Source organism: Cydia fagiglandana, chromosome 1, assembly GCF_963556715.1.
Source record: "Cydia fagiglandana chromosome 1, ilCydFagi1.1, whole genome shotgun sequence".
NCBI classification, from domain to species: domain Eukaryota; kingdom Metazoa; phylum Arthropoda; class Insecta; order Lepidoptera; family Tortricidae; genus Cydia; species Cydia fagiglandana.
Window position 1 is genome coordinate 29,478,841 of NC_085932.1, and position 14,225 is coordinate 29,493,065.

Genomic DNA, 14,225 nt, shown 5'->3' on the forward strand with positions numbered 1-14,225 from the left:
AACTAATTGTGTTAGGGTATATTAGAATTGTCTCGATGGATCTAATACAATAATAATTGGCTGTGGAAAGAAAAATACATTCAGCGATAAAAGCTTATACCAAAAATTGTTTTATTTTGCCGTAATTTATTCCCCATTTCAATATTTTATACTGATAGAGCAATGTCCATTATAGGGGGCCCATTACTGGATCCACGTCCATTACCGGGGGCCCATTACTGGAACTTTGGTGTCCATGACTGGAGAAAAAAAGCATAGTTTTATTTTGTTAAATATGTGGAAACTAATTGCAGTATCTTTGATACAACACGCCTAAAACATGAAAGACGGATAGGACTTTCATCTTTTAACACGCTAAGCGGTAGACCATTTACATGTATAAGGGAAATATCATAAATACTCCAAATTTCCTCTTAAATGTCCCATGACTGGTGCTGTTACTATAGTTCGTTTTTTTTAGCATTAGAAAGAACTTGGAAGAAGGTAAGCGATCTTGACATGTCATTTAATTGAAAAATGCTTCTTAAAAATCAATAACTATTACTTATGAAAACAGAAGAATATAAATAAGAATAAGAATAAGAATAAGAATAATTTATTGAGAAAACCTTATTGCTAATGTTGCATTATGCGTGAACTTTTACATTTTACGTATATTGTTACGTGCGCCTGAACTAGGAATATCCTGTATCTCAGGCAAAGAGATAATATACTAATTTAAAGAACAATAAACAATGAAACAAAATAAAATCATGAACATAGAGACATAAAATAGGTATTGAATTATCTTACACTTAGTAACCAAGTATTGCTGTGTCAGTGTCTGTAATGTCTATAAAGTAGGTCAGTCGTGTTTATTTTATTATTAAATACGTTGTTATTAGTTTACCTTAAAAATAGTTACAAGGCAAGAATTGCATTTCGATAGGTTTACAGGTTAGTAGGGCAAGTTAAACATAAGGTTGATGGGTAAATAAAGCACTTATTGATGACAGTTTTATACAAGCATTAAATACTTAGGTATGAAAAACATTATCGATCTATACGTCGATTACTAATGATAATAACTACAAACCAACTAATTAGGTATACTTAGACAAACAATTAAAATTAACAGATAATCTTTTAACATGTAAGGTACTTGCACCTAATAAGGCCCAGTTTTAAAACTTGCTCAATTTCAAAATTTCATACTTTTATAAGGGTAAATGAGTTTAAATTTCTCGCTCATGTTTGGTTAGTACCATAGACATTATTGCAAGTTCATATCAAAAATGAAAAAAATAAAAAATAAAATTAAAAGTGGGCCTTATTAGGCGCAAGTACCTTACTTATTAGTCCTCCCCATAATCAATCGAGTTTATGTACCGTCGTTCGGCCATTTTCCTGACGGGACAGTCAGGGTCCCCAGTTATATGGCCATTGGGTTTTTTGAAGAGACTACATGATGCGCATTTGGGATGTTCTGATTTAAATAGGCAATCCTTGTCCGAGTGGCCTAGATTACTGCAATGTCCACAGGTGGGCTCCGATTGCTTGCATGTTTTGGCAGCATGGCCGTAAAGATGGCACTTGAAACACTTTGTAACAGTTGTGAAGTCTCTGACAGGACACGATGACCAATTGATGAAAGCTCGGTTCTGAGATATGAGAGCTCGTCGTATGTAGGCTGGAACTTCTACCACGTAGTTACAGGACTCTGCATCTTTCTTACCCGACTTATGGCTTAATTTGATAGACGCTAAGAAATTTTCCCGAGTTAGGTCTGGAAACTTGTCGGCTATATTCTGTTCATATATACAACTGTAGACCTCTTGTTCCCGTAGAGCCGATGGTACGCCTATTATTACAACTCTGGGCCTGCGCTTGAAGGGTTCATCGATGGTGAGATTCGGGGATGTGTTTTTAAATGTCAATTTCAATTTTTCTATGTCGTCCTTAGTATCAGTGCTGATGATAACACCGCCATTTTTAACTTTACGCAGCGCTCTTACGTGCAGTTTCATTTCTTCAGGATTAATAATTTTTTGTACTAGGTTTTTCGTTTCCTCGCTTGACTTCGACTGATCTTTAGGATAAATTGCGACTGAGCTCAAATTATTAGGACGAATTTCGTTTTTGTTACTAGTTTTCACCATATCGGCAAAAGAAAGTGCGTGTGTGGCCGGTCTGTTAGTGTTATCGATACTATCCTTTAGGGCTCGTAAACTGTCTGATAGGTCTTGTTTTCCTTGAAGCGTCTGAAGAGTGCAGTGGTTAACGAGTGCCTTTGCTTTAAGGCCTTGGTAAAGAACTGCCAAGTTTGCGGAACCGTGGGAAACCTTTCGGCAAAGATTGTGGATCCTGAGTTTTTGGTCGGAGTTCAATTTGCCTTCCGTCGATATGCTGCAGATTTCACTAAGAGATTTATCTATAGTGCTCATCCAGTTCTGAATTTCTGATGTTGGTACCGGGTCTAGACTAGTCTGGTCTTTTGCGCTCGTTGGTTGTGCATTTTCATTTCCGGTATTCGGTGGTATTGGTGTTGATGGCGGGGAACGCTGAATCTTGGAACTTCTTCCAAACGGGCTGTTATTAGCACTCATATTGATTGAAGTTGTTTAAACACTTTGACGTCATAACTACTTGCACTACACAAGCAAAGAACATCGCATGACACAGTTTGTCAGTATCGAGGTCAATGCATATTGCACACGATTTTAATTTGTATATTATTTAATTATAATTTCAACACGTCTGTTCGCATCGGCGGTCGAATGCTTCCTCAAATGATCGTATTAGATTCATAATTGGGTACTTTCCTCAACTCAACAATAAATTATTTCACACCGTGCACGAAACAGCCTTCTAAGAGGTCGCGAAACCCATGATAGGTCCTGGTTTCAAGACTTGGCCCGAAAACGGGCAATGAAACACATGCGCGATGAGGGTCGCCTCGATGCGGATCCTCAATGCACTTTTATTTGTCACAAATGTGGGCGACTGTGCCGTTCAAGGATCGGGTTATATAGCCACGAGCGACGCTGTCGCTAGTTAATAAGTCATAGATGCTGCTTAAATCATCTGTAAAGATGCACAAGGCCTAATGATGATGCACGAAATAAAGCACCAGATAATAATTAGAAAAACATAGACAGCAGTTATTTTTAAACACAATTTCTATTTAATAAATCGGATGGAAGTATAAAAAGTAGATGAGTTGACTGTGACGTCACTACACACGTTTTCATATAAATTCCATATTAGTAAATCGTTTTGACAGTTCTAAAAAAGAAGCTGATTTGACTAGTAGGAATGTAGCTAATTGTTACATAAGTATTTGCCGTAACTTATTTTTAAAATGTGTTTTTCAATTAAAACACACATCAAGATTGTTTACCTTATTTCTAATGCTAAAAAAAACGAACTAAACAGTAGGTACTGCCTACTTAGCCCAATCGCACCCCCAATCCCGTATTCCATGCAAGTGCAAGTGCAGTAACCTCGTGCACATCTTGTCATTTATTTCTATGAACCGCTCGGGAACGTCTGGCGCATAAGTATTAAGGGTAGTGCACAGTCATGGCAATATAATATATGTCATGGCAATATTTCGTGGACTACTTTATCTTTACCTATATTTGAAATGTCGATGTTGAAAGTCGTCCCTTATCAAATTTAAACTATTAATTGACCGGAGCGTTAGCGTCTCCATTTCTGCTAAGTCCCGTACTCCTGGCGAGAACTGACTGACTCTCACCAAATACCAATAATAATGATAAAAAAAAACTTGGGCAAAAATGCTTGCGTTTGTCCGAATGTTTTCCTCTACAGGTCGCAATAATGTTAGCTTTATTATTTATCACCAAATAGGTATAAGTAATACCTATAACTTTTCCTAGACCATTGAAGCATGAAGTTTCGTTTGATACTTATCAAAGTTTATTATGAAAGAGCACGCTGAGAACCCGCACTAAGAGCACATTTAGTCGTTGCAAGAACTCGCATGCGAGTTTCACGACAAAGACATTGCGTTATTAGATCGGTCAGCTGAATTGATGTAACCTTAATGGTCTGCAATGTAACTAAATTCGCCTGCGAGTTCGCGCGCAATTTAAATGAGCCCTAAGGCTATGAGTGTGCACCAGCCTTTACAATAACGTGCGCGAAGTAAATCTCTGCATATGATGTCACGTTTAACTGCCGCTGTTTCATAAATTTCGCAATATCCTTGCTCTTTCATCGTAGTCAGATTGTTAGAACTTTGTTCGCTGTTAAAGTTAACTGCTAATGTACTAGGTAGTAAAGGTGTGATATGATCCGTAAAAAATCATACCATTAAGGCTTTGATCACGTGTACCCAGTACAGTGGCGTGAGTCTGCCCTGGGTCGAGTGCTCAGTAATATCTTAGATGTTGTGCATAATTATTTTCCATCGTATATTCCATGTTTATTATTTTATGTAGTATTATACCATGTAGTAAAGCAGCCTTAAAACAGGCCCTTTTGCGACGCGTTGAATATATTTTTCTTTTCATGCACCTTCAAACGGCAATCTAATCATAAAATCTGACTAATAAAAGTTATAAGCTGTAATCATCATTCTTGTATTTTCGATGAAGATACGAACAAACATAAAAGTAGATAGCGCTGACGTGAAACGGTGCGGTGTCAGTAATAAAGGTGCCTATTAGTTTGTGAGTTGAAACGCCAGGGCCAAAATTATTTATCTTTTAAAAGCATTAAATGTAAGACTTACCTGCTGGCACTATTTGGAAGACACACGGCCTCTTCTGTCGGCCGACAGCGTTCGTCGCGCGACAAAGCAGCGCGCCGTAGTCGCGATCGCTTGCCGCGCGATAACGCAGCTCGCTCGCGGTGCCGCCAGTGGATACTGTTTGAAAAATGTACTTATTATAACGTTACAGATCTTTCCCAACTTTTGTGCTCAAACAGTGTGTTATTTTTTGGCAAAGATTACAGCGATACAGACATTATCTTAACTGACTCAGCGCGTGCTCTAACCTATAGGTACTATGTTATCGACACGCGCTGATAATATTTTGCTGACCGCCATAGACTGGATACATCTAAATAATAAATAATATCAACTGAATGGGGGGAGGAGTGCACCTATAATAGGTAATAACCAAATATGCATAATACATAGAAGTATCTTTTATAAATTTACTCTTGTGGTAGATAAACAATCTGAAGAACGAATACAAAACTCACCATATCTAGCTGGTGACACTTGAAAACTCTCCCCGCTATTATTAAACTGCCAGGAGAACGTCACGTCAGCTGGGTCTGCGCTCACTGTGCAGCGCACGCGCAGCGGCTCGTCTAATCGAGCACCAATCAGGAGGGGTGATAGCTGCGCGCACACTGGGGTATCTGCAAAACAAGTGGTCTGGTCAATGGAAGTTTAACGGTCTATTTGAACCTGGGACCTGCTTAGTAAGCAGGGTCACTACCGACCCAGCTATTGCTGCGTCTTACGTTAGCGAACAACACGCGAAAGCGACGCAACGCGGCGCGGCAGGCCCAAGGCGTTCGCGTTCGCAACAAGATCGCCCACGTAGGACACTTCTATAGGTGGGGTCCCTTTGTTTCCCATAAAGTTTTAAGTCATAAAGTATTGTTTGTCATATCATCGTTAGTCATAAAACTGAAACCGTTAATTTTTCAGGATTTTCGTAAGGTTATTCTGTAGATAGGTTCGGTTAGGTTAGGTTTGTTTTATGGCAATCCTGAAAAGTTACGCGTTTCTGAGAAAAACCAATTATGACTAACGAAAATTCGGACAAACAATACATTATGACTTAAAACTATTTGGGAAACAATAGAGACCCTTCTATAGGTATCAAAGGATTGATTCACCACAAGGATTGGTTCGTGTGTTGTTCGCCTACGTAGTACGCTGCGTATGAGGCCGTATTTGCTTGCTTAAATTACTTCTTCTCCCATTCATTAGGGCCGGCGTGCATGTACCTATTTTTTTCCATACCTCTCCATCCAGGTGCTTTTCTTTTCATATCATCTCTCACACAGACAGCCCATCCACCTTTTTATTGGTTTATCTTTCCTATTACGTCCCTCCGCATATCATTCTTAATCCCTTTATCGTCACACGTTCACATGACCATACCACGATAAGCGATAATTGTCTATGTAGGTACACTGGCATTCAAAAGTGCATGGAGATGTTTCAACCCTACTACTAAGGCATTACGGTCGACGTCTATCCATGCACTTTAAGTAGAACGCCACTGTACAATAGCGAGTAAAGTTGTGACAATGTTTGTTGCTTACATTACACCCTCAAGTACACCGCCTGGCTGGTCGCCTCCCCTATCTGGTTGGCGGCGCTGCAAGTGTATAACCCGCCGTCTCTCCTCGTGACGCCTTGCAGCACCAGTGACTTGGTGCTGAAGATGACGCAGGAAGACATGTTGCTGTCTGTGAGTTTGTCTGTCTTTGGGTAAGATAAGTAGAGAGTTTCCTTACATTGCACCCTCAGGTACACCGCCTGGCTGGTCGCCTCCCCTATCTGGTTGGCGGCGCTGCAAGTGTATAATCCACCGTCTCTCCTCGTGACGCCTTGCAGCACCAGCGACTTGGTGCTGAAGATGACGCCGGAAGACATGTTCTGGTTTATTTGCTGGTCCTGGACAGAAAAAGATCAATATATATTTATCTTACTTTACAGTAAAGGAAAATGGTAAGGTCACGCAAAAGGAAGTTTTTCGATAAGTTGCCATTTTTAAATAAAAATAGTAACGTGTTTGGTCGCGTCCCATTTAAAAAATACCTAGTAGTTTTGTATATCGTCACCTGAGAAATGGTTCACGCAGTCTTTCCACTGAAGCGGAGATGAGCGGAGGTGAGGGCGAGGTGCGGTAATCAACCAAGAGCACTGGTGTAATCCACATCTATTCTCCGCTGCACTGGATTACATTATTTGATTCCCGCATTTCTCCTGTTATATATCTGCTCATCTCCTCCTAGGTACCCTTACTTCATTTATAGGCAGCCAACCGACCGGCGGCAATAAGTGGAATAGCGAATGGCTATTCTCCCGTAAAATAATAGAATTTACCTACCTACTAATAGGTTCCGTGTAAATCAAATAATTTTCTATATTATTTCTTGATCACTGCCTGTCTTTACTGTCGACAAGTACTTTTTCTAATAGACAATTTTCTATTTTAAACTTTCGCGTTTTGAATACATATTAACTCACATTATACCACCTGTGTCGAAACGTCGGTAGATCAAGGTAATTGAATATAATTCGCGTTAGACCCGTCTATAATGTGAGGTAATATGTAGACAATTTTCTACCGCGAAGAAACGCACGTATCTATACTATACACTCACTTCAGGCTGGTTGCTGACGGTCGGGGAGTATATACCTAGCCATAAGTACTTAGGTAATATCTCTGGATGGCTCGACATAACCTCTACATAAGTCAAAAGTAAAATGAACCGCCATATTCACGTCGAAAGCTATAAAAACACCACTTTCTATATATCACATGTGATGCGGGTAACTGTACGCACTTGGGCGGCAAACTTTTTAAGGACGTTTTTAAGCACCAATTCGACCCTCCATTCTCCTCCCAACGTTTACGGGACGACGTAAATAATAAACATGTTACAGTATAATCGGAGACAAGTATGAAATAATGAATGCTAATGCGCCTGTGCTCAACAAAATCAACTTTCAGCCACGCTTGGCTCTTCAATGCTGGCAGGATTGTGTCTTATAAGTAACATGTATCGCGATATTGAAAGTTTCGGGGTCGGATTCTAATTTTAATAAACGTCAAAAATTAGATCTCGATACGATATGGATCGGATTAGTCAGTGTCAAAAGTTTAATTTTTGTTTGAAGAAACGTCACTTTTGATACTGAGAGATCCAATCCATATCATATCAAGATCAAATTTTTAAAGTTTATTAAATTTAGAATCAGGTTGTTTGGCACACAGATTTGTCACAACTGAAAAATCTAACTTAAGATTTCAGACTCAAGTAGACTAGGATGCTTAACTAAGTGACATAAAATATGCCGATACTTAAATAATGTATGGAAGCCTCTAGTCTATATAATATCGTCGGGTGGCAAGCAAAAGTCACTAAGTACTATCAAAAAATTAAAGTAACAATGCACTTTATTACACTTGTAACACGGTTTATTGTCCAATAATTTTAATGGTGTTAGTTAGTGACTTTTGCTTGTCACCCGACGATATAGTCTAGTCCCATTCTGGTACGTTTTTTTTTCCGTTGCCGTTTGTCGAATACAAAAAGAAAAAATGTGTCGGGATGACTGAAACCATAAATAGTCAAGTGACTATTTCCAAAGATAATTTAAGTTTCGATTGGCGTTTTCTATCAACGTTTCCCATCTTGATGGTCTCCAGTTTTTATTTCCCACTCGTCTCCATTATAACGTTCGTGACTCACTCACGTTATGGAACCACGTAATGCGGTGTTCCTTCGGGTTCGCTCTGATGTTGCATTCGAAGTACACGTCGTCCCCCTCCTTGATGTCGTTCGCGTTCAACGTGCTACCCAGCGACATGGCTAACACTGGCTTATCTGCAAAAAAAGACTTTATTACTTCAGAGAAAAAGTTCTTATTACATTAGCATTAATAGAAAGAAGGGTAAAAAGCAAAAATGCACTGACGGGAGAGAGCGTTAAAGTTCAGAAGAATTGGCTGATTGAGTTAGGGGGCTGGTTGATAAAAACTACTCACGTAAACTTGCGTAATATGGATCTTATTTTAAACGCTGCAAAGTTTAAAATTGATTAGAAAGTTGCAGCTAGTTTAAAAGCTACGGCGTTAATGTAAATTAGATCGTATTATTAATACTGTTGGGTGCAAATTGAATTGTAGAAGGAAGAGTAAGAAAGTTTATACGTGCTTAAGATATTATGGTGCCCTTTAGCTGATGTTTAGTGTTTTTTAGGGTTCCGTACCCAAAGGGTAAAACGGGACCCTATTACTAAGACTTCGCTGTCCGTCCGTCCGTCCGTCCGTCCGTCCGTCCGTCCGTCCGTCTGTCACCAGGCTGTATCTCACGAACCGTGATAGCTAGACAGTTGAAATTTTCACAGATGATGTATTTCTGTTGCCGCTATAACAACAAATACTAAAAACAGAATAAAATAAAGATTTAAATGGGGCTCCCATACAACAAACGTGATTTTTGACCAAAGTTAAGCAACGTCGGGAGGGGTCAGTACTTGGATGGGTGACCGTTTTTTTTTTTGCATTATGGTACGGAACCCTTCGTGCGCGAGTCCGACTCGCACTTGCCCGGTTTTTATTGTTTGTTTTAGTGTAAGTACCCATGTTTCTTTACGTAGTACAGGCGTTTATTATGTTTAGAATGTCCCCTAATAGTGAGTTATATGCGGACCAAATAAAAACGAGTAGGTACTTGCTTAAATTTAATTGTGTACACCTACACCTATACATAACCTGCCAATTTTACAAGGTTATCTTTTTTACATGATTGACTGAATAATTCGCTCGAGAGTGTGTAACTATTTTTGCAATAAAAGATATTAACATGAAAAGATTTTAGAAGCTAAAATACCTTAATGACTTGACGCTAACGCATATTTCATCACGCTATCGAATAAAATTTACACTGGGGGTTCTGAACTTACAAACGACGCTCATTTTGAAGGAGTCCTCCAGCGCTGTACGCAGTATGGCGTTGTCGGCGCGACACCGCATCACCGCGCCGTCGTCTTCCGGCTGTGGGACGATCGTCAGCCGACTGACCGATGTCGTGTCGTTGGAGAAGTCGTTGTGCTGGTGAAAATGAGGACTTATTACAATTTATGTGATTTTGTGACATAAAGTTACTGTTGAACTGACTAACTTAGACCATTTCCCCGCGCGATTGGCATCTTAGGGCCACTTGCACCATCCCACTAGCCCGGGGTTAAGTGGTTAAACCGTTAACCTAATGTCAAATTGTACTGGTAATCATGGCAACACCAGGTTTAACCGATTAACTCCGGGTTAGTGGTTTGGTGCAAGTGGCGCTTAGTGTTTTAAAACACCATGACACGAGCTTCCATTGGACCAATGCCCACTGAGGGCTCATTATTGTTACGGTCTACTAAAGATTTGTAATGAGGAAATCTCTGTTTAAAATTCATGTACCTACCTATCCCCAATACTGGAGTCAGTTATGTAACGCTGCCATACATGACCCAAAAAAATTGTATTAAGCTATGAGCTTCATCACATCTGATATTTGAGTAATTCTAAGCATTTCTAGCGTGAAGTGGGGGGGGAGGGTGGGGTACAAAGACGGCCGCCATCCGTCATCTTTAAAAAAAATCTACTCTGATCCTGGTGGGTACTAGGGCAAGTTTGGTATCATTTTCGTATAAACCAAAGACGTAGAATTCATTGCTGATATTTGTTTTTTCAATTTCATAGTAATTTTACAAGAAAAACGTAAAAAGGTGAAAAATTTGGTTGGAGATTTTTGCTACGCGGAGCCGAAACTACAAAAGATAGAAAGTTGAAATTTGCACACTAGATTACATTTATAAAGTGTATAAGAGATAAGAAGCGATTTTGAGAAATTCAACCCCTAAGGGGGTTAAAAAGGGGATGAAAGTTTGTATGGGGTTCAAGTTTTATTTTAAGCTAGGAATTTGAAACTTCGTAAAACGATATATTATTAAAATACAAGAAAACTAATTTCAGCGTTTTTGAAAATTCATCCCCTAAGGTGGTGAAAAAGGAGTTGAAAGTTTGTATGGATATCAAAAAAATTTTCGAACGCGGGACTTGAATCTTTGTATTTGGGGATATTATTAAAAGACAGGAAAAGTAATTTCAGCGTTTTGTAAAATTCATCCCCTAACAGGGTTAAAAAGGGGTTGAAAGTTTGAATCCATTACAAATCCGAGTAGACACACATTTCTTATTGGCTCCCAGGCTTGAAATGCTTAGAATTACTCAAGGAACATATGTGATGAAGCTCATAACTTAATAAAAAATTTTTGGGTCAACTTTATAACTGCTTCCGCTACAATCCGCAATGCATTATTGTAAAAAGGTTATTGCCATGTCTAACAATCTATTGATGGACTCGATTTCAATTCAATTAGTAGAATTTAAATGCCTAGTAGTGGAGATATTATTTAACGAAATACACGAAATCGAGTGGTCGAATTTCAAAAAATCCCTGAGTGACTTCGGTGTCTGCTGACATCTGCCTTTATTTGTCCATTATATCTAGATACTGAGTAGTTCAAGGGTTTCTTTGTCAGTGATGGCTACTGAGATTACGGAATGCATAGGTAAATTGTCTAAAATCGCTTTGAAATTCCTCTTAAACTCACCTTCCCCCTAGTATACCGCCTGTTTTCCCTAAACCACGTGATCTGAGCCGGCGGCCTGCTGCCGTGGCTGACGCAGACCAGAGTGACTTCGGTGTCTGCTGACCATCTGCCCTGATTTGTTCTTTATATCTAGGTACTGAGTAGTTCAAGGGTTTCTTTGTCAGTGATGGCTACTGAGATTACGCAATGCGTAGGTAAATTGTCTAAAATCGCTTCGAAATTCCTCTTAAACTCACCTTCCCCCTAGTATACCGCCTGTTCTCCCTAAACCACGTGATCTGAGCCGGCGGCCTGCTGCCGTGGCTGACGCAGACCAGAGTCACTTCGGTGTCTGCTGACATCTGCCCAGGTTTGTCCGTGATCGCCACTGAGGTTGGACGTACTGTGGACAAATATATTATATGCATCACACCTGGGTGGCTACCGCGAAAACCGAAATTCGCAAATTACGCGGATCTTTCTCTTTTACTCCAATGAAGGCGTAATTCGAGTGACAGAGAAAGATGCCCGCAATTTGCGAACTTCGATTTTCGCGGTTATAGCTGTGCACCGACGAGGCTGCGACACAATGCTGTAGCACCAACACAAACGTCATATTTTTTTAGTAATATGACGATTCTGGTGGTTCATTCTCTGTCGCTTGCCAAGTCAGTCAGTGAAGACTTAGAATTTTAAAGAATTTTAACAATTTTTAAGTAAATAAAAAACTATTGTTACCTTAGTTACCTTAGGCCCACTTGCACCACCCCACTAACCCGGGGGTTAATCGGTTAACCCGTGAACTTAGTGTCAAACTGTACTGGTAACCATGGTAACTCCAGGTTTAGCGTTAACTCCGGGTTAGAGGAATCGTGCAAGTGGGCCTTAGTATGATAACTTTTAACAACAAAAAAAAATCAACATCACAAAGCAGTAACTATGCTACAATTATATGGTATGCAATAGCAGTTCAAAACAAAATAAAAGCGACGAATTTAGAGGTCTATTATAATAAAATCTACTTTTGCGTGACTATGGTTTTGAGTAACACAAGTGTGCAAAACAGTTACTGAGTGAGTTATTTTTGGATTTAAATTATTCGCAATACTTAATATAACGAGAAATCACAAAGATACTTCAGACAGTTGACGCCAATCAAAATATTAATCAAAAGTTACATCACATTTATTACAGTCGCGATAATTACACCTAAATAAATCTATTAACTGTTTTGCTTCAACAGAAATACAGCCAGATAAATGGCTAGACATAATTAATCTATAAGGTTGTTCGTTGAGATAATTTGCCAGATAAATTGTTTCGAGGTGAAACTCGTTAGTTTTGGTTGTGTTTAAGTCTGGCGTTAGATATCATAAGACAATTTTAACTATAGTTAAAGGTAAGTAGTAGATAAAGTTAGATTCTGTTAAACATTTTTTAATAAAAAAATTGAGCCCGATTCTGAATTGCTGATTGCTGATTGGTGCAAGCACCAAGACGATCTTCAAAGTCATGTCAAAACCAGTACAAAACTATAACAACTTGTTAAATTAGGATCGAGTTTATTGATACTTCCCCGCCAATAAACGGTTGCTACCCCGTATACCTTACAGTTCGGCAACGGTGGCGGCGGCAACCATAGGTTGGAGCGACACACAGCGGTCGGACCTTTCGTTTCCTCCTATGATTGCCGCAGCCGCCGTGACCAGTCGCGGAATGTCGTGGCCGGGCCGTTAGGTCTTAATTGGACACTTAAACTTGACATGTATCTACACCCTACACCTCCCGCAAAAATACAAAGGAACTCCTGTGCCTACTGTTCATTGCACGCTCCCTAATCTCCCTATGGGTATTATAAAACCTCAACACGTGTTTCTCCTTCAGAATTGGGTTATATTTTATTACGTGTCCACAATCAAAGGGTCGGGGACTGAGTTATTTTTCTTTGTTCTTTTAAGTATCTGCAGAGAATGTTGATACTTAGGACAACCCTACAGATCACTCACCACTAGACGGGACATGGGACTAAGACGATTTGTGGTCAGCAGACTGGCGCGTCCATTTCCACACTAATTTAATTGGTACCCATAGATCGGACCCCTCATTCCTTGCACGTGTAGCATCTATAATTATCTAAATTACAAACATCGACAACAATTTAATTCTAGAGATAAACATGGCTGCAGCATACCGCATATAGTCGGGCCGCGCCGGAGCGCATTTTTAACGTGGCTATACATATATGTAGAAGCGATGGAGTCCGATCGAAGCCGTCCGCGTCCTCGAGCAGCCTATCGGCTTGCGGCCGAACAAATGTGAATGGCATAACTATCACGTTTGACTGTACGTGCAAGAGTCAGCGTCTGATCTCGGCTTACTTCAACTAGGTCTTCGGCCTCGCACAAAAACTTGCGATACTTCGAGTTTTCAGCTATAAAGATCGGCTGGTCGTCATTCTACTCAAATTACTCATTCTTTGGGCTTCAAAGCTCACCGTCGGGTCTACGGCCCACCGGTTCGTATTTTTAATGCACTTTGAGCTCTGTTATCCTGCAGCACACCTTTCTGCCTAGTATGAGAGCGCCTTTGAGCTCTGCTCTCCTGCAGCTCAGTTTCGGCCTCGCATAGCTTACTAGGACGCTTCCTAAAATTGAGTTAGACCATCGCTATACCCATCTGTTACGCTCTGTGTCCGTGCAGCTTCGTTTAAAATACGGCTGCACAAATCGAGTTAAGTCGTTATTCTGAGAGCGCCATAAATATGGCACGATTGTACGTTGCGACGTTATTGTTGCAAGAATGTATGGGTTTTAAAACTAAATACTTAATTTTATAGTGGACAGTCGCAATATATTCGCAAATAAACTTTAAATAAA

The 14,225-nt window shown here is 39.8% G+C and overlaps 2 protein-coding genes across 2 annotated transcripts in view; both read right to left on the reverse strand.

The window, feature by feature from the left end:
• LOC134669525 (hemicentin-2-like) overlaps positions 1-14,225 on the reverse strand; it is a 142,569-nt gene that overhangs the window by 16,817 nt on the left and 111,527 nt on the right. The window contains exons 6-11 of the mRNA XM_063527125.1: positions 11,607-11,752; positions 9,670-9,817; positions 8,459-8,589; positions 6,490-6,649; positions 5,215-5,376; positions 4,739-4,873 (exon numbers count right to left, since the gene is read on the reverse strand). Coding sequence (XP_063383195.1) covers positions 4,739-4,873; positions 5,215-5,376; positions 6,490-6,649; positions 8,459-8,589; positions 9,670-9,817; positions 11,607-11,752 — 882 coding nt within the window. The remainder of the gene's footprint in view (positions 1-4,738; positions 4,874-5,214; positions 5,377-6,489; positions 6,650-8,458; positions 8,590-9,669; positions 9,818-11,606; positions 11,753-14,225) is intronic.
• LOC134670054 (uncharacterized) lies at positions 1,335-2,585 on the reverse strand. Its single transcript, XM_063527723.1, has one exon. The coding sequence runs from the start codon at positions 2,583-2,585 to the stop codon at positions 1,335-1,337; it is 1,251 nt and encodes a 416-aa protein (XP_063383793.1).

Coding starts and splice junctions, on each gene's coding strand:
- LOC134670054 (XM_063527723.1), bottom strand. CDS start 2,585: ATGAGTGCTAATAACAGCCCGTTTGGAAGAAGTTCCAAGATTCAGCGT.